Here is a 23,495-nt window from a genome sequence, read left to right on the forward strand (position 1 = left end):
GAGTTATTGGAGGAGAGCATCTGGCCTGGAGAGAGTCTATGACTGAACCCTTCCGGAGTCAATGCCGAGCCCGGGGTAGACCAGAAGAGCCTGGAGCGTCTCCTTCCACCCGTGCTCTTTGTCGGTTTGAGAACAGTGGAAGGATGGGGGAGTCACCTTGCTCGGTGTCGGCTGGACAAGCCCTGGGCAGACACAGGCAGGAAATTTAGCTTAAACCCGAGTGGTGTCCAAAAGGACACATACTGGCAAGGATGCCAAAACCCCCTCTCATCTACAGGTTTCACAAACAAGAAGATGCTTTAGGAAGGGGCACAGTTTAGGAACAGAACCTTGGACAGACGGCAAAATCTCTGGTCCAACCCCTCACCAAACCGTAGGAAGCAGGCGGTCCTGGACTCAAAGTCTGGCTCACCAGTTATTAGTGACTCAATTCTGGGGGAGTCACTTACTCTCCTGACCTTCAGTTTCCTCACCTGTAAAGTGGGAATAAACAATTCCTCTTTCATATCAAGTTTATCATGAGGATTAAATAATTACAACAGCTAGTGTATTTTGAGTACTCACATGTGCCAGGCACTGTTCTAAGCAATTTTCACATCTTTAACCCCCTTGGTAAGTAAAATAATGCATATATGCATATAAAGCACTTACCGCAGTACTAAACTCTTATTAGGCATGCGACTAATAATAATAGTAGTAATAATACCACCAGAAATGTTAAGATCAGTGCCTCCTGAGGCTCCCACTCCATTATTTGGTCGATGGGGGTTTTGTGCATGATTTCTGAGGCTCCACCAAAGTCAGTCTTCCTGTCGCATCCACTCTGGATCCCAATCTGCCACCGGGGTCCGTGGTGCTCTCCCTCACCCGTGGTGCCCTTCACCAAGGACAGCTCACAAACAACGCCACATTCCACCCCCAACTAAGTCACCTCTTCCTCAGGAGAAATGCGCCCAGGTTCCTCAACTTTCCCTGGCCAGTAGTCTGCTCCTGGCTTTCTTCAAGGGTGATGTCCAGAACTGACCACAAGCCCTCCATACAGACGAAGAGGCACGTGGAATAGCAGGCCCACCCCTCTGTGCTCAGGCCGCCGGGATGCTGTGCTGGCATTTGGTGGCAGCCACATCACCCTGTGGCTCATAGAAAGCTTGTGGCTCTCCGAGAGCCCTAGGTTTGCTCTCTGTGGACTTGTTGCTGTCTGTTTCAAGGGAGCAGCGAGCCAGGTCTCTCTGATCCTATTTACCAGCAGTGTAATTCAGGCATCTCGGAACAGGGCTGAAACATTTCACCCGTGATTACGTCCCCATGTTCCAGCCTACTGAGGGCATCTTGCATCATGGGTCTCTTTTCTAGCATATTCGCCATCTCCTCAGTTGGTGCCATTGCTATTGGACAATCTCATTTGCTTTCCTAAGCTAAAGCATCGGTCCAAGTGTGAAATAGGAGAGTGTCAAAGAGCTTTGGGACTGCCCACGCTAGCAGCCATCGGCCCCCTATGGTCATGTGACCAGACCAATGAAGCTTTCCCCCAACCTCTGCTTTCCGCAGCCCATGTTTGTCCAGCTTGCATGCCAAAATGTCAAGAGAATTCTTGCTACAGCTCTTACTGAAGCCCCCATGCACTCTGTCTCCTTAATTTCTCTGACCTGCCAGAGTAGTAACCACACATACAGGTGAGTGTGGCTGGCTGGTTCTTGGTGAACCCACATCCACGCCTAGGCACCATCCCTCTCCTCTCTGTGCAATCACACAGTATTTGTAAAATCAGTACTTCTCGAATGCCGCTGAGGGTCAACACCCAAATCCCATATGGCTGACCTCGCCCTTTTAGCCTCTCGGGACACCCAAACACTGCTGTGTCCCCCACCTCCTGGCCCTTCCATTCACTCATCTCCCAAAGATCCTTAGAGGCTCTGGTTGGATATCATCCGCAGTTTCCCGCCCTGCCCTCACAGGTACCTCATGGACCTGGAGACGTGGGCTGATTGAATGCATCCTCATCTCTCCTTCCCTCGTAATTATGCTCACCTCTCTATTTCTGTTTGCTGGTCATTCTCCACCAGAATGTCCAGTGTGCCTCTCTCACAGGCCTGGAGGTGAAAAAGCTGCATTCTTTATCCACCTATGCTTGCTCCAAGTGCACTGTATGAAGCCTCTGGAGTGGTCTGTGACTCATTCTGGCATTGAGTGCTTGTGTGTTCCAGCAGGTGCCTCCATTTTAGACCCCTGCTCCCAGTGTCTCTCTGTGTCCCTAATTTGGGGGGGCAAGGGAGCCAATTGTATTGAACCATGACATACATACAGAAAAGTGTGCAAATGTTAATGCACAGCTCAACTAATTTTCATAAAGTGAATACACCCACGTAAACAGCACCAAGAGGCAGAACATGACCAGCATCCGAAAGCCCCCATGGGGTCCCTGCCAGTCATTACCTTCCCTCAGGGTAACCAGCATCCTTACTGTTAACACTATAGATCAGTTTTTGCCTTTTCTTGATCCTGATGTAAATAGAATCACCTGTCTGTCCTCTTTTGTGTCTGGCTTCTCTCACTCTACGTAGTTAGTGAGATTCATCCATGTTGTTATATGTGACTGTAGATCTTTTATTCTCATAGTCTTGTGCTTGCCTTAGCCTTTTACAATCCAACTTCATCCCATGGGATCCATGTGCAGCCCCTTGGTTTTCTCTCTACCCGCCCCCAAGAGGGCTGGTTGTGAGTCTCACCTGCATCCCCACCTCTGGTCTCACCCTTTGATCTACCCTTCATTTACCCTGCCAGATGAGCCTCTCCAGAGTTTGGCTCCAATCATGTCCTCCCAGCTCAAAACATTCTATGGCTCCCTGTTGTCTTATGGGGCACTAACTCCCAAGACTGGGGTTCCAGGCTCCTGACAATGTGGTTTCAGTGGTTCCAGCTTCACAACCAGCTGTACCTCCCCCACTCCCACATTCTGTAGTTGAACTACTCAGCATGTATTAGTGGGTCCATCACCATGTCTGCCCTTTTCGGCCTCCAGACCTTTGTTCATACTATTCCTTCAACCTGGAATGTTTTTCCCAATCTTCCTCCCATTGGTGAAATCCTGCACAACCCAGATCAAATGTCATGTCCCTGTGAGGACTCCCCTAGTCACCCCACAGAAGTAATGGATTCCTTCTCTCAGCTCCCATGGTGAGGCTTGGCTCCTGCTGAGACATACCGCTTATCACTTCTTTAAAAGTTAATTACCACATTTCACCCATTCTGAGACACATATTTGTATTCATCTCCAGGATCAGGATGCACCTTGCCCTTGATGGCATCTTATAATTCACAGTATTTTTTTACCTTTCTTGGTGATACATAAAATAATGGTGTCTTCAATTCGATGAAATACAGTGTTTCATTTTTTTTTTTTTTTTTGGTCTCAGCATATTCTAGAAAGACTCTCTGACACCACACTGCATTGTATAGTTAGTCCACATCTCTGGGTCCTTTTCCACGTGTGAGACCATAGTCACCCACAAAGCACGCAATATGGGTTTGTTGAATGAATAGGTGTGCATTATTCATCGTGTTTCTACCATGGGTAGAGGGGGTAGCATGGGGAAGGCCTCTCAGTGTGGCTCTTCATGAGGTTCCTCCCAAAGGGCAGAGGATCACTCTTTCCTTCCAGGGTGCTGAGGGCCAGGTGACAGTGGGGGCATCTCACTTCCCTGGGTCTGGCACAGCTTCGGGGGAGGAGGGAAAGCTACACTGGATTAATAGAATGCCAAATCCTTGATCAGCAAACCAAGCTTCAATTATAATATACTTCCTATCAGGTAAATATGATTTGCTTTTCAAGGATCTTATTTATGGCCTGGTTTTCAGGAGCACACTGAGACAGGAAGCTGTACATCCTATCCTGCCAATCTTATTCCAAGCTTTAAATAACAACAGTGAGTCTTTTCATTAGCTTTTTCCTAATGAAATCAGTTATTCCCTCTGCCCCACCCCCCAACCCAGCTCCATATTCTATTACATAACAAAGGACACAGATAGGCCGGCGTCTGACTTTGGTGATATTTTAGCTACTCTTTGCCCTTTTCTTAATATTCCAGCCGTTCAAATTCCATAGGTGATTTTAATAAAATCCAGCATGTTCTATTGTTTTCCAGGTGCTTCTAAAATTTGGAAATACAGCGTACGTTGTCAGATGCTTTGGGATGATCCACTTTGTGGATTAATGATACTCTATCCTCCCAATAGTCTGCCATAGACAAGTAGGTGTAAGATCTTCTGACTTCAGATGGATCTGTGTCTATGTTTAAAGGATTGGTTTAGAAGGAACTCTGCTCCTGTGTTCACCAGGGACCCTGAACAGGATAACAACTTCGTATGATTTGCTCCAGTTTTTGGTCAGTTTGATGAAGAATTCATTCTATGTATCAGGTGTTGCTTTCTGTTTGTTTTCCTGGGTATTTCAAGGGCATGGAGATTGCTAGGCTGATGAGCATGATAAAGTTCAACTGCATGGCCATCTGGACTTCCTTTGGGGAGTTTTTTTGATTGATATTTTTATTTTGTCAGGATCTTGGAAAGCACTTAATTCTTTTATACAATGTTCATTATCTTTTAGCAAATTAGATGCCTCTGGGGCTTTTCTAAATTCCATCTTCTCCTTTAAAAGATAGATACAATCACTTGCAATGTGAAAACAACAAATAAAAAGTTTCTTGCTGTCAAGAACAGTGACCTCTGGCTAATAGGACCAGGAGTGAGAGGTAATGGAAGGGTAAAAACAGATTTATTTTTCACCTTCTATCCTCCTGTACTGTTTGATTTTTTTTTTTTTTACTATGAGCATGTATCTCTTTTATTAAAGAAAAAAAAAAGCTTCCTGTATCATTTTGCTGTTTTATTATTGCTTTTGGTTCTATTTTTCTTCCTCTTATATTTTCATTTTGAGACATTCAGCCAGAGGATGACTCAGTTCATTTAAAAAAAATCCAACAACAACAAAAAGATTGGGAAAAAAAAAACCCCACTACATTCGGCTTCTATTGTTTACTATTGCTTTTCCTTTTCAATTTTCTGTTTATCTATGCTTCCATTTTTTTCAATATTAGATTTAATCTTATAATAGAAACAAAATAAAACCCTTAAGTCTCTAAAAAATAAACTTGTTGGGGGGAGTTAGGGACCCTTTAGAAAATCTGGGGGAGAATCTGGAGAGGCCCTCTGCAGAGGAGGAAGGTATAGACACACAGCCTCAGGGGTTCCCCCCGAATATCTATCTATTCAATATAGTCTAGTGTTCAATGTCCTTTGTTTATATTATCTCATTAAATGATCTCATTAATAAATCTGTAAGGCATTCTCATGCCCATTTTACAGAAGATAAAATGGAGTCTTAGGCTGAACGTCAAGACAGGACAGAAGAAGGGACAAACTTTGGGCTGTAATTCTGGACTTAAGAGTCCAACCGGTCTTTTCCATCACACCACAGTTTCAAGGTTAAGTGAAGAGTTGATTTACTAGCTTCTCCTGTTGGTTTTGTTCCCTTTGTTAAAAGTGGGCCTGACTGGGGCACCTGGGGGGGGGCTTAGTTGGTTAAGTATCAGACTCCTGCATTTGGCTCAGGTCATGATCTCAGGGTTGTCAGGCTCATGCTTAGCACAGCCGAGTCCGCTTGAGATTCTTTCCCTCCTCCCTCTGCCCTCCTCCTCTGCTCCTCCCCCGGCTCGTGAATAATATAAAAATAAATAAAATAAAATACTTTCTCTCTCTAAAATAGAAATAAATAAAATCTAAAAAAAAAAGTGGGTACCTGATGCCTCATTGTTTTCTTTGCCATTTCTTTTAGCAAGATTCCCTGTGGCTTGCATGTTCTTCTCTGGACGTTATCTTATGCTGGTATGAGTCTCCAAGGCGGTCATTTGATTTGTTGTCTCTTTGGAGGTCCTCAAAAGACATCCCAAAAGGGTCATAAGACCTGGAGTTCAAGCTTTCTCACTTCAACATCCCTGGCATGTAACAACACAAGCCCTAAGAGCAAGGAAGGGAGGGGACGGTGCAGGGAGGAGAGACGGAGGGAACCTAAGGAGACATGGAGACTGCATTTTGTTCCCAGGATGCTGGCATGTGGGAAGCTCCTTAGCCTCAGCTTCCTTTTTTAAAAATAGGATGAATGAGGATTCATGGGCAATTTTAACTACTGCACGTTGGGCTTCTACCATGTGCCTCACTCTGTGTTTGGCACTTTATAACTAGAAAAGGGTGGAGCTGGGATTCTAATCTGGGTCTGGAGGCCTCCAGGGCCTTCTGCCCTATTACCCTATGCTCTACTACTCCCACTATGATATCCTAATAGGCCCACTCTCCCCAAGTGACTGGCAGAAAGATCAAGGGGATGTGAAAGGAGATGCCACACCCTTCCAAATATCTCTTTTCTCTCTCTGAAATTTATTTCTTGCCAAAGTCTACATTTTTAATGTTCATGAAAGTGATATTATGATCAATGAAAAATTAATGTTCTGTGTCTATTCTTAGGCATTTATTTGTCTCCCAATCCACAATGATAACATGAACTGACTTTGGGAGAAATATTCATTTGGGGTTCATCTCCTCCCTACCCCACATAACCAGAGTGTTACTAGGGCTTGCTGTTATGTTACAGTATCTCTGCATATGTGTATTTGGGGGAGATTTAGCCAAGACAGAGAGCAGGACTAGCGTCCCTCATTGTGGTGATCTGATCTGCTTCGGTACTAGCTACTTCCAGTCCCCGACAAGCCAACTATCCCATCTCTGTGCCTCTGTGCACATGAAACCCTCCACTGGGAAAGCTTTTCTCTCCAGCTCTAAACTGCACCTGGTTTTCAGGCCCCACATTAAATTCCACCTCCTCCGTAAAGTCTTCCCTGGTTGTCCCTGCAAGGGGACGACCCCCCTGCCTTCTGCACGCTCAGCCCTTGTCCCTCACCTCCTGCTGGGCACCGAGCAGGTCCAACCTCGCACTCTCCCTGCTGGTGCTCAAGACTGCCTCTCCCACCAGGCTGCGGCCATCTTTCTCTGCCTCCTCCTTAGCCCTGCCCAGGGCCTGGGAGGTCCTTGGAGAGCATCTGTTGAAACGCACTCGTGACGCCCAAGATTCGTCTTCACTTTCTATCATTTCTCCTGTTGCCCTGCTCAGCTCTCCCAATCCTCCCGGTCAGATTCATTGTCACTCCTTCTGGCCCTCCATGTACCCTGTCCTCATTCTTTTTCTCACTGTGCACTTGACAGAGTGCCTGTTGTGTTACTGACAGAACAAACCACTCCAAGACTCTGGCTCAGAATAGCAAGCATGTTGCTTATGACTAGCATCTGAGCTGGGCTCAGCTGGGCAGTTCTGCCGGTCCTGCTGGTGGTCACTCATGGGGCTGCATTCAGTTGGCAGGCTGGCCGGAGGTTGGGCTCAGCTGAGGAGGCTGGCACATTTGGGATTCTCTGTCTCTCCAGTTCATCTTGGAGCCTCTCCCTGTCCACATGGCCTCTGTACATGCTCTCTCTGCATGAGGTCTCTCCAGCAGGGCAGCCAGCTTCTGTGTGTCCGTGAAGGGCGCTGGGAGCACAGAAGCAGAAACCCCCAGCTTTCTTAAGGTTTAGGCCCAGAACAGGGACAATGTCACCTCCATCACGTTCCATAGGAAAACAAGTCACAGACCTAGCCCAGATTCAAGGGGAGAGGACTTCAGCATACCGTGGCCCCTGCACTCCACACAGCAGAGCTGTTTGACTCTGGGTCCGTCCCGCTCCCACGAGTGCACCCCCTGAGGGCAGTGCCTGACACAGAGTGGAGAACTCAGTAGGAAACAAGAGCAAATTCCCCAGAAGGGGTCGGGAAACCTGGCCTCCAGATGAGCTTTGCCGCAGCGTGACCTTGGGCATCCCTGGCCCCCTCTGGCCCTGTTTGCCGAGCCATAAGCATGAGAGGCTGAACCGATCAAGATCTCTTGGGCAGAGCTGACATTCCGTGACTCTGGCGGGCACAGCACTGACCACGGGCCCGTGCCCCAGCCACGGGCCCTCCGGCTGCCCCCCCAGATAGGCCATGTTTAGGCCTCTGCTCGTTTTCACACGTTATTCTGTCTGTATGATCCTATTCTTGTGGCGCTCACCTTTTCAAGGCATACTGTACATGTTTCACCCTCATTTGCAGAGGTCACATTAACCACCTCCCTGGCTTAAGGCACACTCATCATTCATTCCATGCAGCGTCCTTCTCCTGCTTGGTTTTTCCCTTCATCCCTGACCCCCACTCTTCCCCCAGCCCCCAACATGGTCACTCCTCCAATGTGCTTACATGTCACATGTTACTCATCCTCATACAATATCCGTTCCTCTGGCTATGGGTGGTCACGCCCCCCCCCTTTCCATTTTCCCACACACTGTAGATGTTCTTGGACATCTGTCCTTGTGCACCTGCAGGAGAGTCGCTCTAAGCTGCACACCTAGGATTTGGGCCTGCCTGAATTCTAGGGATGGGAATCAGACTAACGAGGAAACAGAAACTGCTTGAGTGTGTATGACACGGGGACTTGCATGCGGGGAACTGGTTACTCGGGGAATGAAAGGGCTGAGAAGCTATGGGGGGGGGTGGCACTCAGAAGTTAGCAACAGCAGGGAAGTGCTACCGGCGCGTCAGAGAGAGGTGGGCTTACCTGGCAAAGCTGGAGTCATCACTCACCTGTCCTGGCCCCTTGGAGGAGGCACAGCTGCCCCTTGCAGATGCCACCTGAGGTCAAGAGGAGGAAGAGAGATGCCCTGGCTTCTCCCTTCTTTCCATCCTCCAACTTCCTGTCAGTGCCTCCCACTGCAAGTCAGCTGACGGGAACCTGGGAAACGCACCCTGAAGGGACCAGGCCCCCACAATACAGAGCCTAGCAGGAGAGGACAAGAGACACGCACCTCAGGGACACACAGCCCGGGGCTGGCTCCGCAGCAGGGACAGACCCAACGTCACGAAAATCTGCCAGACTGCTCTCCAGATGTTTCCACGGCCCGCATCCTTCACAGCACTTAGCGTTATCCAACCTTTGAATTTTTTAAATGATGGGTATGAAATGGAATCTTGCTGTTGCAATTTGCATTTTTCTCAATGACTGGTGAGGTTGAGCATCTCTGCATATACTTAAACTAGTTTCTACTTATGTGAAATGGCCTGTTCCCGGTTTGCAAATAGTTCTTGTATAATCTAGCTATTAACCCCTTAGGAATCCCTTATCAGATTTAGGCACTGAAAACATCTCCTCCCTATCTGTTAACTTTGTGACCTTCATCTAAAAAGAAATCTTGAGGGGCACCTGGGTGGTTCACCCGGTTAAGCATCTGCCTTCTGCTCAGGTCATGATCCCAGGGTCCTGGGATCAAGTCCCGCATCGGGCTCCTTGCTCAGCAGGGAGCCTGCTTCTCCTTCTGCCTGCCATTCCCCCTGCTTGTACTCTCTCTCTGACAAATAAATAATTAAAATCTGTAAAAAATAAAATAAAATAAATAATAATAAATAAATCTTTAATTTTGATGTAGTCAAATCCACAATTTACCAGCGCTATCACCTTGGGCAGGTCATGCCCCCCCACCCCAGTTTGCTGTGCTGTAATTCTCTAAATGTACAAATGCAGAGAGAGGGGAAGAAACTTGGTCTTTTCTCCAGGTTCTCTCTCTGTGGCCCAGTTTTGAGCTGTTGCATCAGGAGATGTTCTCTGCTCTGTACCCAGGCTGAGTATTCATCACTAAAGAAGGCTTTGTTTTCCGGGTGTCAACTTCCCCGAAAACACACTAGACATTGTCTTCACAAACAACACCACAGTTGCAAATAGCAAGGCAGAATATGAAGGAAAGATGGTGCAACAAAATCGGTTTCCAAACTGGGCCCCTCTCAGGAAACTGTAAGGAAAGGAAGTAAAATACAAAGTTGAAAATTGGCATTTTTCAGTTCTCACTTTTCTCAGGTGTCATATCTCAAGGAAATAGACATATCTCAAGTTCATTTTCATTTCCCTGATTTCTTTAAAGTGTTCAGAAAGTCATACATTCATAGTTGTGGCGAGACAGGAGGAGATTTGGACACACGTCAGACAGACCCCACTCCAACATGTGGCTGATCTGGGATTTCCCACAAGTCACCCCACTGCTTTGAGCTCAGTTTCTGGAAAGTGAGATTTACCATGGAAACCTTTCCAAAGAAGCTTCAGAGAGTGGAAATGAAGTGTTTGCAATTTTTATAGATTTTTTTTGAGATTTTATTTATTTATTTGTGAGAGAGAGAGAGCATGAGTGGGGAGAGGGCAGAGGGGCAGAGGGAGAGGGAGAAGCAGATTCCCACTGAGCAGGGAGTCCGACGTGGGGCTTTGATTCAAGGACCCTGAGATCATGACCTGAGCCAAAGGCAGACGCTTAACCGAATGAGCCACCCAGGCGCCCCGCAATTTTTACAGATGTTTAAAGCACCTACTGTGTGCTAAGCACTAAGGTTTCTTTTTCTCATTTAATTTTCATAGCCATCATAAGAGGAGAAATTTATTATCCCCATCTTACAGATGAGAAGGCTGAGAGATTCCGAGGTTTAGAGAGTTCCCAGGCTCAAAACATCTAGGATTGCTATGCCCCTGCCCTTAGAATAGAAACTGTTGGAGGGGGTCACCAAGGGGACATGACTTCTGGTTGACCTGGGAGCTGCACCCCGGCACTAGAGGCTCCACATCCCTCCCCTGTCCTCAGAATGCGGGTTCTGCTTGCCTTCCCCACTCCCAGAGATCTGCTCCAAAGACATAGCCTTGGGATAGTAAGGCGGCGTTAAGACCATCTGGATGTATACATGACTAAACCCAGCTAAGGCCTCTGTATACCGAGATCCACCCCTCTTGCAGCTGTCCGAGACAAGCCTTGTATGCAAGTTCCCCTATCAAACATTTGGGGTGGGGGCTTTAGCTCTTCTATTAGGTATTTCTCAAGTTCTTTTCAGAGCAAAAAGTAACTCCTGGGAAATATGAAAGCACCACAGTCCTCATTTTCCTGCCTGGGAACCAAATTACAGAGGCTGCTGCCCAGGGCTCCCCTCCCTTCCCCCAGCTCAGGCTCTCTTATAGCCTTGGCAGCCCCAGGGCTCCCCAAACCCAGCTGCTGAGGCTCAGGGGCTCCCCTGAGATGACAATGAGGTGGTTCCTATAGCTCTGAACAAGTGGAAAAGGGGTGGGAGGACCTCGGCTACCCCAAGGGACAGAAGGTGAGTGACAGCCCCGAGGAAGGCACATTCATACAACGGGATCCAGAAATAACCAGGGCCATCCCCAGGAGTGAAGCTTCCCCTTAGGCCTATGGGGCCAGGAGATGTCCCCACTCCCCAGCTCCAACTCCACCACCAGGAAATGGTGTTGTCCCGAACCTGGAGGGTGGACACAGGATAGAGGAGCTTGAGGGCAGGACTTGGGAGTCTGAGGGTGGGCTGGGGTGACTTGGGGTAAACACAGCCATGGACATGCGCTGTCATTGCTACCCCTGGGTGCCACCCCTGGGTGCCAGCTTCGGCTAAGGGTCCTGGGGGCCACGACGGGACAGTGGCCTCAGATGCGTGCTCTCCCTGAGGCTGGAGAGAGAGTATTTCCAGCCAAGCCCCGTTCATAGGAAATTCCCAGGACCCAGCCAGCCAGGAGCTGTAGGGCCAGTGCTGATGTCTCTCCACTCAGGTACATGTCAGTTGTGGAACAAAGTATCGGGGTGACTCTAGGAGCAATAGGTCTTCTTTCCTTTCTTAAAAAATGATTAGCAAGTCACGGAATGTCAGAACGGGGAGGAACATCAGAGGCGGTCACGTGGAACCTGCCTCCCGGTGCACCTAGGAAAACAGGCTCAGAGAAGGCAAGACCCCAGCACCGTCTGCACAGCAGCCACCCGGGGCCTACATTCCCAGCAGAGCTCTCACCTCAAATGATTCCTAGTGGCCCCCGTGAGAAAAGTGTTCATCCCTGGAAAACCTCTGCTGAATCTGGAGCTGCCATGAAAGTGGGATTTTCCTCTAGAGTTTGAAAACTCAAAGGCATCACCCTCTCGTTTTTAAAATTGCATCCTGATTCATTTGGGCTCATGTGGTTTGCAGAAACCTTGTTGCTCCTAAGAAAACAACAAAGAAATGATGGCTTCCTGAGTCAAATCCCTGGGAGGTGCAGGACTCAAGAAACATTCTGCTTTTCATCTTGCAGAGCCCGTGGGGAACCAGAGAAATCCCAAGTCTCGTGTTTCCCGGAGAGCAACGTGACAATGCTGGAGCAGATACCAAAGGAGCAGAGATCCCCAGAGAGGAAAGAAGGGGACTTGAGAGTTGGGAGGCTTAGATTCAAATGCCAGTTTTATCACCGATTTGCTGTGTGACCTTGGGCAGGCGCCATCCCATTCTGGGCCTGTTTTCTCTCTCATAATTTGGAGGAAAGGTGAGATGCTCTCTAAGCACTCTTCCAGTGTCACCTCTGCCTTCCGAGCCCTCCCATCTCTGTCCCTGGACACCAACTCCAGCCTTCCCTCCGGGCTTGCAAAGCCTAGGAGGGATGGGAAAGGGTCTCCCAGCATATTTTCTTTCCACTTAAGCTCAGATTTACTAAGTGACTTGTCCGCATTTTTGGGGGGGGGGGAAGTGACAGCTAATGGATAAGGAGTACCTCAGGTGCTTTGTCTGGATCTGACCAGGGAAATCAGCAGGAAGATAATCTCTAGATTGCTCTGGGCTGACGTTACTGCTACAGGATGATGTTAATTCTGCTGTTTACAGAAATAAGTCCAGTGTGAGTCGAGGCTTTTTGGTGTTTAAAACCAGATGGTATTTCCTGCCTTGATCAGCCTCAGAGCTTTGGTTCCCATGACAACCCTGAAGTTCCACCTACTGCAACTTCCCTGGTCTCCAAGCTTCTTCCTCTTCCACCATTGTGCCAGGGCCCCTGGAGAATAAAGCCACTAAGTAGCATGTGCACAGCACTTTACAGTTTACAACACACTCCAGTATTTATTATCTCACTTACTCCCCACCGCACCCTCACCGGACAGAGTTTGCTGTTCTCTCCATTTCACAGACGGGAAAACCAAGGCCTCAGAGATGAGCTGATCTGCCCTCTCAGCCCGAAGTAGTGTCAGCCGGACTCAAACCCAGGTTTTATGACTTTGAACCTCATGTGGGGTCAGCTACAGAAGGATAAATATGAATGCCCTGCCCTGCAGACCATTTACTTGCTCTGGCTTCTAAGTAGTCAATTCCATACCTATATTGGGGATCAAGGTGTGGCATCCCTCAACAAGTTACTTGACTTCTCTGTGCCTCGTTTTCTTCATCTATGAGATGGGTAATTATAATGGTACCTGTGGATGGCGAGAGGATTAAATTAGCATGTGTGTCAAAGAACGAGTGCTTACTGGATTTCAGTGGGCCCGAGAAGCCCACTGAAAGCCCACTTAGTTCTACTCTAACCAGCATGTGACCTTGGGAGGGTCACTTTGCTTGTTGTCCCTGGCATCACGGTGTTCAGAGGGATGTTACGCATGATGAGGTTAATGCACGGAAGGGTACGGGAGAGCACCCTCTCTCACACCACTTTGACTAGCAAGGCTGTAGCTTCTAAGACAATAACATGCAAGTGTTACTACCAATCCATCACGCAGAGAGCCGTGCCCATAGTTCTCCAGTTATAAGCTGTCAAAAACTCAGGAAGCTTGGAGAGCTCACCGAGAGTATCAGCAGGAGCCCATTTGGAGGGTTTTCTCAGTTGGGAGATGTCCATCAAGGAGAAGGGCTCCCTGGGCCCCCAGTCCTGGGCTCTGTATCCTGGAACCCCCATGGGGCTCTGGTGAAAGCTACACCTGATCTCGGGGCTCTCAAGAGAGGGTGGAAAAATGTAAATGTGTTACATCTTACACATCAAAATATTCTCATTGATAATGACCTGTGCATTTCTTTAAAAATAAACTTTTTAAATAAAAAAAGTCGACGTGACCCAGGAAGGCTGGGTGATCCACGTACAAGTGGGTGACAGAATGTGGATCAAATAGAGCTATTACACAGGTCTAAAGAACACAGGCTGCACCTTGGGCTTTCTGGCCCAATGCTTTGTTCTGTGTTCTTCCTAAACAATTGCAGATTGTAAACTGAACTATGTGTGTTAAGTTCATTGCTTTGCAATAAACAAATATTTTCCATTCATTCTTGCAATTCGTCTGGCTGGGTGCATCCCAGGCCCTTGCTGCAGGTCCATAACCCAGCTTCTCTGATAGCTCGCAGCTCTGGGGGTCATTAATGTGGCAGAGCGCAATGTTCCCTGTACCGTGGCTGGTGCAGAGCTCCTTTGGCCCTGACCCCCAAGGAACAGGGAGAGAAATGAACGATTAAAAGTGGCAGATGCCCATGAGCACTCGCCCTGTGCCAGGCGCCGTGCTGAGCTCTTGACTTGGATTCTCTCAGTTAATCCTCACCCTGCCCTGTGAGCCAGGATTTTCACCACCCCCCGGGGATCATAAGCTCCATGAAGGCAGGGACTTTGCTTTGTTCCCTTGGTGCATCACCGGGGCCTGAGATGTGGTGAAGGAGTGTGTCAGTCCTCATTCCAACAACGAGGAAACAGAGCTTTGCTTACCTGAGGAAGGCTGCCAGCACCCACAGGCCTCTTGGCCAGCCTGGGGCTCCAGGTGGCTTGGTGGGCATTCTCTCGGAGGGTCCTGACACAGACTCTTGACCACGGTCCCTGGTGAGGAGTTAGTAAAATCAATTTGCCCTGAGGTCACCTCACTGATGAAGCCAACCTACAGAAGCCGCAGCGACATGGGTATATGGCCTCCAGTTCTAGATTCTTCTTTATGGCTGAGGTTCCCCTCTATATACACACACAGCCTCCCCATTTATAAACCCTGCTCACAGGCTGGGTGACCCAGGAGCAGACTCGGAGTGGACATTAGCCCGTAGCATGTGGTTTGGAGCTGTCTTGGGAGGGACCCTCGTGGCAGGATGGGGGCAAGTGGGACTGGGCAGAGGGAGGCGGGGGTGCAGGGCTGGTGGCCGCCGCGGTGGGCTAAGTGGGAGTTGATGGGGCTGGGCCCCTCGGAGGCATCGACTCAACAGCTGAAGAAGTCCTTCATCCAACGGGTGTCCATGCCAACACAGAAGGGCTTCTGAAAACACTCATCTGTGACTCAAACGGAGTGTTTCTGATTGTGATGAAAGTGGAGACAATTATTCAACTGAAAGAGCTGTGAGCAAGTGAAGCGGAGAAGCTCCGAGGCCCTTGAGGAAAAGCAATGAGAGCCAGAGAAAGGGCAAGTGGCCTGGGGCGAGTGAGGTTACCTGGCACCTAGAGAAAGTTCCCGCCTTCCAAGGGGACTTGCCTTCCCAGAGCCAGGACAAGACAGCCCCACTCACACATGAGGGTTTTCTGTGCCAGGCCCCAGAGACGCTGGCTTGAGACCCTCCATCCTTCTCGACCCTCTGACGAAGGGGACAGAGAGGTGTGTGTACATGAGTGTGGGGTGGGAGAGAGAAGAGAGGAAGACCCTAGGGTGCTTATGACCTTTCACCTTGATGAAAAGGTCCAGATGAGCAGACTGACAGGAGGAGGAGGGAGGGACAGCCAGCTGATGAGCTCTCCTCTTCTTCCTTTTTTTTGAAAACTCATGATAAAATGTGTATCACCTAAAACTTACTCCTTTAACCATTTTAAAGTGCACAATTTCTTGGCATTAAGTACATCCATGATTTACAACCATATCATTATTTAGTTCTAGAACTTTTTCATCACCCCAAAAAGAAACCCCCTCTGCAGTAAGGAGTCACTCCCCATTTCCTCAGCCCCCCAAACTCTGGCTCTCTCTACCTCTCTGCCTATTCTGGACGTTTCACATGAATGGAATCGCATAATATGGAGTCTGTTGCCTGGCTTCTCTCACTCAGCATAGTGTTCTCAAGGCTAGTCTATGCAGCGGCACTTGGCAGCATTCCGTTCCTTTTTATGGCCGAATAATATTCCATTGAGTGGCTATAGCACATTTTGTTTATCCCTTTATCTGCTGAGGGCCGTCTGGATGTTTCCACCTTTTGGCTACTGTGAAAGGTGCTCTGAATATTTGCATACAAGTTTTGTTTTGTTTTGTTTTTTGAATACCTACTTTCAATTCTTTGGGGTATATACGTAGGAGTGGAATTGCTGTGTTACATGGTCATTCTATATTTAACTTATTGATGAGCCACTCCGCCCTCTTTTCATAGATTTTCATAGAATCACAGGGCAGGAAGGGACCTCAAAAGTGACCTAACACAGTTTTTCTCAGACTTTTAGATTGACACATCAGTAAAACTAAAACTACCATCACCACCACCCCCTCTCGCTGAGTAGGAGGGATTTGCATCAAGGCCGATCCTACAAAATGCATATATTGCCAGGTAAACTCATTGCCTTCTTATTTTTCTCACGTCATCTGCACCTGTGGGTCATTGGGGAACCAACTGCTGGGTAAGATCCTCAAAGTGTGAATCCCCCTCTGCAGCTGCCCTGCTATGGGCTCGCCCAGCCTCTGGGGGCCCTTCTGGGGAATGCTCCCCCTCCCAGGTAGCTCTGCTTCCTGGAATGTTCTTCCTCACGGAAAGCTGGCTCTATTCCCATGGTCTCCCCAGCATCTTTGCTCCACCCTCTGGGGCCCCACAGACCTTGGCCTCCTTCCAGCTGCTTCAGGACTGGAACCCACGCCACCTTCCCCTTCCTGTATGTATGATCTGTAGCTCCAAGCGCGCCCCCATGAGGCACTGATAGCAGAACAGGTGGAGATGAGGCAGTCCCCTGACTTGTAAGAATTCTTAGAACAAAGAGAATCTCCCAGCTATTTATAGTGTTTCATGAGCACACACATCCCCCCAACTAGCCTGCCAAAAAAAAAAAAAAAAAAAAAAAAAAAATTGTGAACAAGCCATACAGACTAACAGGTTTTATTTTTGTTGTTGGCTGGGCTTATACCAATTTAATGTTTCTGTGTCGGAAGGCAGCAAGACGTCCTGGAGAAAATGTGGCTCCTCCTAAGAGTGAGAGAGGTGAGACCTGCATTCAAACCCACTGTCCCTTGTTAACTGGGAGACCTTGGTGAGGTTAATATCTGTGTGCCACAAAACAAAGGAACAAAGACAAAGAGAAAGAGACCAGGAAACAGACTCTAACTATAGAGAACTGGTGGTTACTGGAGGGGCGGGGGGTGGGGGGACTGGATGAAATAGGTGATGGGGGTTGAAGAGGACACTTAGGATGGAAAAAACAAAATCTGTGTGCCACAGTGACTGAACTGGTAGGAAGGGAATTAGAAAGCTGCTTGAGGGGGCACATGTGAAGGAGGCAAGGCAGCTTACAGCCACGCCAGCACGCCGTGGGCACCTGCTCTGTAATGGTTATCACTGGAAGAAATCTGAGCAGCATTTATGCCTTCGATGAGCAAAATCAAAGTGGGAAGACAAATTCACTGGTATTTGATATACATTTGGCAAACAAAAGTCCTTTAAAGAATCAAGTCCCTGCACGGAAATAACACTAAAATAATAATAAAAGTAATGTTTGATGGGTGAAGAACATGGGAACCCACTCTGGAGGGCTGAAACAAAATGGCAGCCTGGTCTCTTATCAAAGCCTACAGTGGCGTTGCTGAGGACTTAAAGTAAGGCTAAACTCCACCCCAGCCACCTGGAGGGTGGAGACAGGGTCTCCCTGAAGAGACAGCCATGCCCTTTGTCCCTTAGCCCTGGGGAGCTGGCTCCAACAGGAACTGGGAACCTGGTGGGGTTGGCTCACGCCACTGGGCAGGGCCCTGAGGAGGGAGTCCTGGATGGTCTCTGCCTTAGAAGGAACTGGAGACAGATGAACTGGGCTTTCTGCTCTATCCCACTACCAGTGATTCTGTTTGATTCCTCTTCTGTCACCCTAAGCTTTGGTGACTCACTGTCTATAGAGACTGGCTTCTTAGACGAGGGGCTGAAATTTCAGGCAGGGTCTAATCCCCTCTTAGACAGCATGTTACAGAGGAACAGGGGCCCCCTGAGGCCAGCGGGGAATCTGGCAAGCCCTCCAGAAATATTTAAGGGGAACCCACCCAGAGGAGGTGATTCACCTCCCACCTCCTGGGGAGGAGATTCATTCTCCAGCCTGTCCTACAGAATTTGGTATTGACTTTATCAGGGAAAAACATCAGGTGTCCTTACATGTTGAACAGGATCTATTAGTTAAGAAGACATGATTATCTTGCTTGACATAGACAAGGGCAGATGGGCACGGATGATGCTTCACAACCCCTTCAGGCTGTGCTGCAAAATCTTCCCAAGAAGGGTCCCGAGCTTTGGGAGGTGTTCTTGGTGGACGGGTCAGTGTAGGTGCCCACAGCTGCCTAGACCGATCCTGGCCCGCATGGCTATGTCCTTGGGCAGCTCCGAGTAGGAGAAAACTGGAAGGGTTTCCTGCTCCTCTTTGTTTGCTGGATCAGCTCCTGCAGTTTGGCTGGAAAGCCTTCCTGCTTCTTTCTGTCCACCTTGCTGGGAATCCCAAAGACACAAACACCCAGAGTCAGGACTGCTGGAGCGTGGGGATCCTCTGTCAATCCTTGCATCCTTGGGCTCTGATGCCAGCAGAGCCATCGAAGCTGCTGCTCCCTCTGGCAGGAGGCCCCTTCTTCTGGCCTTACTCCCTGCTCCCCACCCCAGCTATGGCTATGTCTGGGCAAGTGGGAGGTGGGGGTGGGGGGGAGGATGGGGAGATAGGAAAGAACATTGAGATTGATTTCAAATATGCAACCATAGTGGAGATTTCTCAAGTCTGCACGGCTCCACATGGTGTGGAAAGGGCTTTCTCACTTGCATCTGATCTTCAGCACCGTGGGGAGCACTGGCCCCTTCTAACCAAAAGGGAAAACTGAGATTCAAGAAGAAATAAGCCTGCTGTTACCCAGTAAGTGGCTGAGCCAAAACCCAGTGCTAGGGTTGACTCTAGATTCAGTGCTCTTTCCAGGGAGACAGACTGCTTCTATGCATTTTAAAGAAAAGAACCCAAATCAAAAAAACAACAAAAACCCAACCCAAATCAGAAAAACAGGTATCTAACTTAACCCCAGCCATATGTAGTCCACAAATGTTATATGTGGACTAACTTCACACAGGCTGTCCCCTTCTGGGGGCCCTTTGGCTTATCTGCCAGCCCTCTCCTACAGGGCCAAACCTTAGCCATCACAGATGACGTGCTCGGAGCCAGGGACCCAGCACACACCTTCATTACAAGCCTCCTCACACGGCACCGCAATGCTTTATTTACATGCTTGTCTCTTTAAGACACTGTGGGCTCCTTGAGGGCAGAGACGGGTATATTTTCATCTCTGGATCCAAAACACAAGCAGGGGCATGCACAGGCTGGATGCTCAGTGCATGTCTGTCTGGTGAATGCAAGGATGAAAGAGTAAGCATTCTCCTTGCAAAACTAGCTGGCTTCCATGTGACCATGTGGCAGCGAAGGAAGGTGGGAGCACCCCTGGCCCGTGGGGGGCGTGGCACGAACACGAAGCACCCGCGGGTTGGGGGGGGGGTGTGGAATCCGGCACTAAGGCTGGGAAACAGTGCCCTCTCCCCTGCTGGAGACCCCTGCAGAAGATGGAGAGTCCTCTGAGCCGGGTCCCAATCACCCAAAAGTCAGGGGACTCCCCTACCCTGATATCCTACTGCCAAGCAGGGCACCTCTGCCAAGAGATGCTAGGGACAGAGGAGGACCAAGGACCCCTGAGCCAGCTGAAGCCCCTGAGTGCCCCCTCACCCTACTCCCAGTGGCTGTGAGTCCTCGTGGCTGCCACTGTCCCAGTCAACGCAGGTTTCCCTGACAGTGTCCCAGGAACCTGTCTTGCAAGAGCACCGTGAAGAAGCACTCTGGGGGCAAACATAAGGGGCCTGCTACATGGCCCCCTCCAGGAGGCCCAACACGCGCAGGCACGCTGAAGGTCCTGAGATGTCCTGCAGCAAGACAACCATATTAACTGGGCTTTAACCCAGTGCCTGCCAAACCTATTTGATCACAAAGCCTCACCCCACTTTCACATATACACTCCCTTGATTTTTCCTTATGAAAAATCCATTAACATCCCATGGAAGTAGTGTTCCAAGGCACACACTTTGGGGAATGCTGGTTCAGGACACTGAGCAAGGGAAACACTGTGGCGGAGAACAGCCCCTTACAGGCAGGCGGGGGATACATGTGCAGGGCGGGGGTGTCACCAGGAAGGGGGAGATCATGGCCCAGAAAGGGTGCCAGGAATCTCTCATCCAGCAGCACACAAACTGCCTGGGAGAAAAAGCCTTAGAACCACTTGAGTCCAGTGGAAAAGATAAGAGAGGCATCTCTCCTGAGCTTCAGCTTTCCCATCTGCAGAATGGGAATCAGCCCTGCTCTGTGTGGGGTCATCAGATGAGATCACGGGAGCTTGCACTGCGGAAAGGTGCCCCCTCCAGCACAGCTCTTGTATGTGGCAGATGCTCAATCAAACGTACCTGACAGGACGCTGCACAAATAGAGGGCTTATGAAAAAAAACAGGACAGCAGCAAGAAGCACACACAAAACCTCAAAGCATGTAACTCAGGGGCCAATGTATTTCAGGGGTAAACAACCCTCAACCTATTGAGAACTAACCCCTGAAGACACCAGTCCATTACAACAGTGAGAATACCCGGCGCTTCCAGCTCCAGGAGCCTACCTGGATCAGTGGAAAAGGCGTGGGCCTGGAAGCCCGCCTGATCCAGTTCTAGGCCAGCTCTGCCCACCACCACCACCCCCCACCCCGGCCTGGGTAACTGGCATGCAGCTTCACTCCATGTCTGTCTCCCAGATGTGCAGGGTTCTCCAGGGTGACGGGGAGGATGGATGACACAGGTCAAGCTGCTGCACGCAGTAGGTGCTCAATGACCACGTGTCCTTAAAGGCCTGACTTTGAGGGATATTCATAAAGATGCCTGTCGGTGATGGCTAAAGTGAAACCTCTCTCCAGTCATGCTGCAAGTCGGCTGCTGCTGGTGGGAGGATGAGAGGATGGAGGGGCTGGCACAACAGGCAAGAAGCCAGGGGAGGGGGAGCAGGCTTTCGTGGCTGGGGAAGGACACGAGAGGCCACGCCTCCCAGGGAGATCAGCACGCAGCCTGGTGGAGCTCGTGGCAAAGACGAGAACTCTGTGAAGCCTGCTGTCTACTGGGCACTTTGTGCAGACCAAAAGCTTTCTGCACAGTGGCTCTCGGCTCTGAGCAGGAGGCCAAGTGACCTGTCCCAGGCCACGCAGCTGGCCAGCCCCGGGGCTGGAGGTGAACTTTGAGCCAGAGTCCAGAGCACAAACCACTCTGCCATGCTGCTTCTCGAGGTTGGGACTGACCATTCATGTCTTCTCCTGCCTATCAAGGTCCCCAAGGGTGGGACTGGCTCTAGCTTGTCTCTGTATCCCCGGCACATTACAGAAATGCAGCAAGCGTTGGTCAAACAAATTACTTACTTGAAAACACTTCCAAAAGCTACTGGATTTTAGAAGTCAGAGCTCTGCTGATATAATAGGACATGGCAGAAAACGTTAAGAACCGATTCCCTTCTGAGGAACATAGCATTAACAGGGTGTACAAGAAATTCCAAACACTTGGCTTCTTTGTCTAGAAAATCTAAGCACCAAAGTCCTTCCACAATGTAATATATTAGGGTCTTTGGCTCTCCCTTGAAGTGCAGGAAGGCATGGGGTGAGCAGCGTAGACTATCAGAGCATCATCCTGCCTGACCCCCAATCTTACAGGTGAGGACACTGACAGCCAGAAAGGAGAAGGGATCCAAGATCACACAGCAGGCCTACTCTTTTTTCTCCTACAGAAAAGGCTGCCGTTGCAATAAAGAAAAGCATGTTCAACATACACATCCTGAACACCTGTTGTATGTTGTATGCTGTCGGTGCAGCCAAGTGTTAGAACAGAGTTATAAACAAGCAGTAAGGGACCCTCGGGGCTGAAGTTAGTTCTGTGTAAGGGAGTCAGGAAAGGCTTCACTGGATCAGTGACTTGGATCACAAAGAACAAGTTAGAAGTTTTACAGGAAGATGTGTCAGGGAAGGCTAAGCTTCCTCTAAAACATGTGCTGCCCTGGCTAAGTGTAGACTTGCTGCTGGGCAGCCACCGCCTGAACAAAGACTACATTTCCCAGCCTCCTTTGCAGGCAGGTGGGGCCATGTGACTCCTGGTGGCCAATGGAACGTGAGCAGGAGTGGCTAGAGCAGGAGCAGTCAAGAGAAAGGTGGTTAAGAATGGCTGTGCCTTCTCCACCGTCCCTTTCCCCTTTCTGCCAACCAGAGGCAAAGATGCTGAGGACCCTGGGGATGCCAGGGCCACAAGGTGAAAGGAACTGGGTCCCCAAATCACAGTGGGAAGCCACCTACCAAGCAGAAGCAGCCATACGGGACTTCATGTGAGGAGAAGTCTACTGTGTTTGAGTTCCTTACGGCAACAGCATCACCAACTAGGACAGCAGGGAAGAGAAGGGGAGACGGGCGTTCGGGGCAGAGGGAACGTGACAAAGGCACAGCAGTGTGACCAAGCGAGGCGTGTTTGAGGGAATGGGGAAGAGCTGATGCTGGCTGGAGCAGCGGCTATGTGAGGGCAGCACTGGGATTCAGAAAGCTCACGCTGGTGACCACAGGAGGGAGGATCATGTACAGGGATTGTTTCCAGGGGCCCTGGTGTTGCTGGCGCTGCTCTCAAAGGAAGAGTGGAAGTTGTGAATGGTTTCCTGTAAAATTTGTCTCTCGCGTCCCTGTGGAGGAAATTGAAAACAGACACAAAGTCTCATTAAATCTTTTGACTATTACTTCAATTGACATAGTGTTGATAATGTTCAACTCAAACTTGAGAAACCCATGGGTGTCTTGGAGAAAATAAATTATCTAATTAAAAGAGTACTGAGTTTAATAAAAACATGCTGACTCAGAATGTCCCCTAGCACCCATAATCACAGCATGTCAAGGGTGAAAAGGGCGATGCAGGGATCCAATCCCCCAGACAAGGACAGGACACAGAGCCCAGGCAGCAGGACTGACTTGGCCCAGGTCACATGGCCTGCGAGGGAGGTTTTCTCCCCATTCACTGTGTGTGCCTTTCTAGCTCTCAGATTTCCAGGGAATTGAGTGGGAGCTGAATCCTTTCTGCTACACAGGGAGAGTTTGAACTGTCTAACTCCCCCTTGCCCAAAAGATGTCAGATTGCTCTTGGCAGTGATTCACGCACGTCTCACTCTACCCCTGCAGCACTCCCCCCACATCCCTACCCCTTACCACACTTGGTTTGAGATGGGAAAAGACGGCGGATGTGGATGTTTCTTTCCGCCCAGAGAACATCTTCACTGAATACCTGGCTGAGAGGCAGTGATACACAGAGCTTAAGAGCAGAGACTGGAAGCAAACAGCCTGAGTTCGAATCCCATTCTTACCATTTACTAGCTGG

General features: G+C 49.3%; 1 protein-coding gene across 14 annotated transcripts in view; it reads right to left on the reverse strand.

Moving 5' to 3' along the window:
• Window positions 1-35: 35 nt before the first annotated feature.
• The window catches only part of ANKS6 (ankyrin repeat and sterile alpha motif domain containing 6), a 66,689-nt gene continuing 43,229 nt past the window's right edge, over window positions 36-23,495 (reverse strand). For 2 of the 14 annotated variants that reach the window (XR_008506746.2, XM_045882770.3), the window contains one exon: window positions 16,939-22,809. Coding sequence is in view for 3 of the 14 variants with exons in the window: in XM_045882770.3 (XP_045738726.1) it covers window positions 22,705-22,809 (105 nt within the window). In the remaining 11 variants the exon portion in view is untranslated. Of the gene's footprint in view, window positions 9,895-11,929; window positions 13,351-13,412; window positions 13,863-14,618; window positions 14,727-16,938; window positions 22,810-23,495 lie in introns of those variants that run through there. The other 12 variants (XR_010407766.1, XR_010407765.1, XR_010407764.1 and 9 more) reach the window with 12 other exon arrangements.

This window comes from Mirounga angustirostris, unplaced genomic scaffold (assembly GCF_029215605.1).
Source record: "Mirounga angustirostris isolate CCGP_5_RB_7025 unplaced genomic scaffold, mMirAng1.0.hap1 SCAF_15, whole genome shotgun sequence".
Taxonomy (NCBI): domain Eukaryota; kingdom Metazoa; phylum Chordata; class Mammalia; order Carnivora; family Phocidae; genus Mirounga; species Mirounga angustirostris.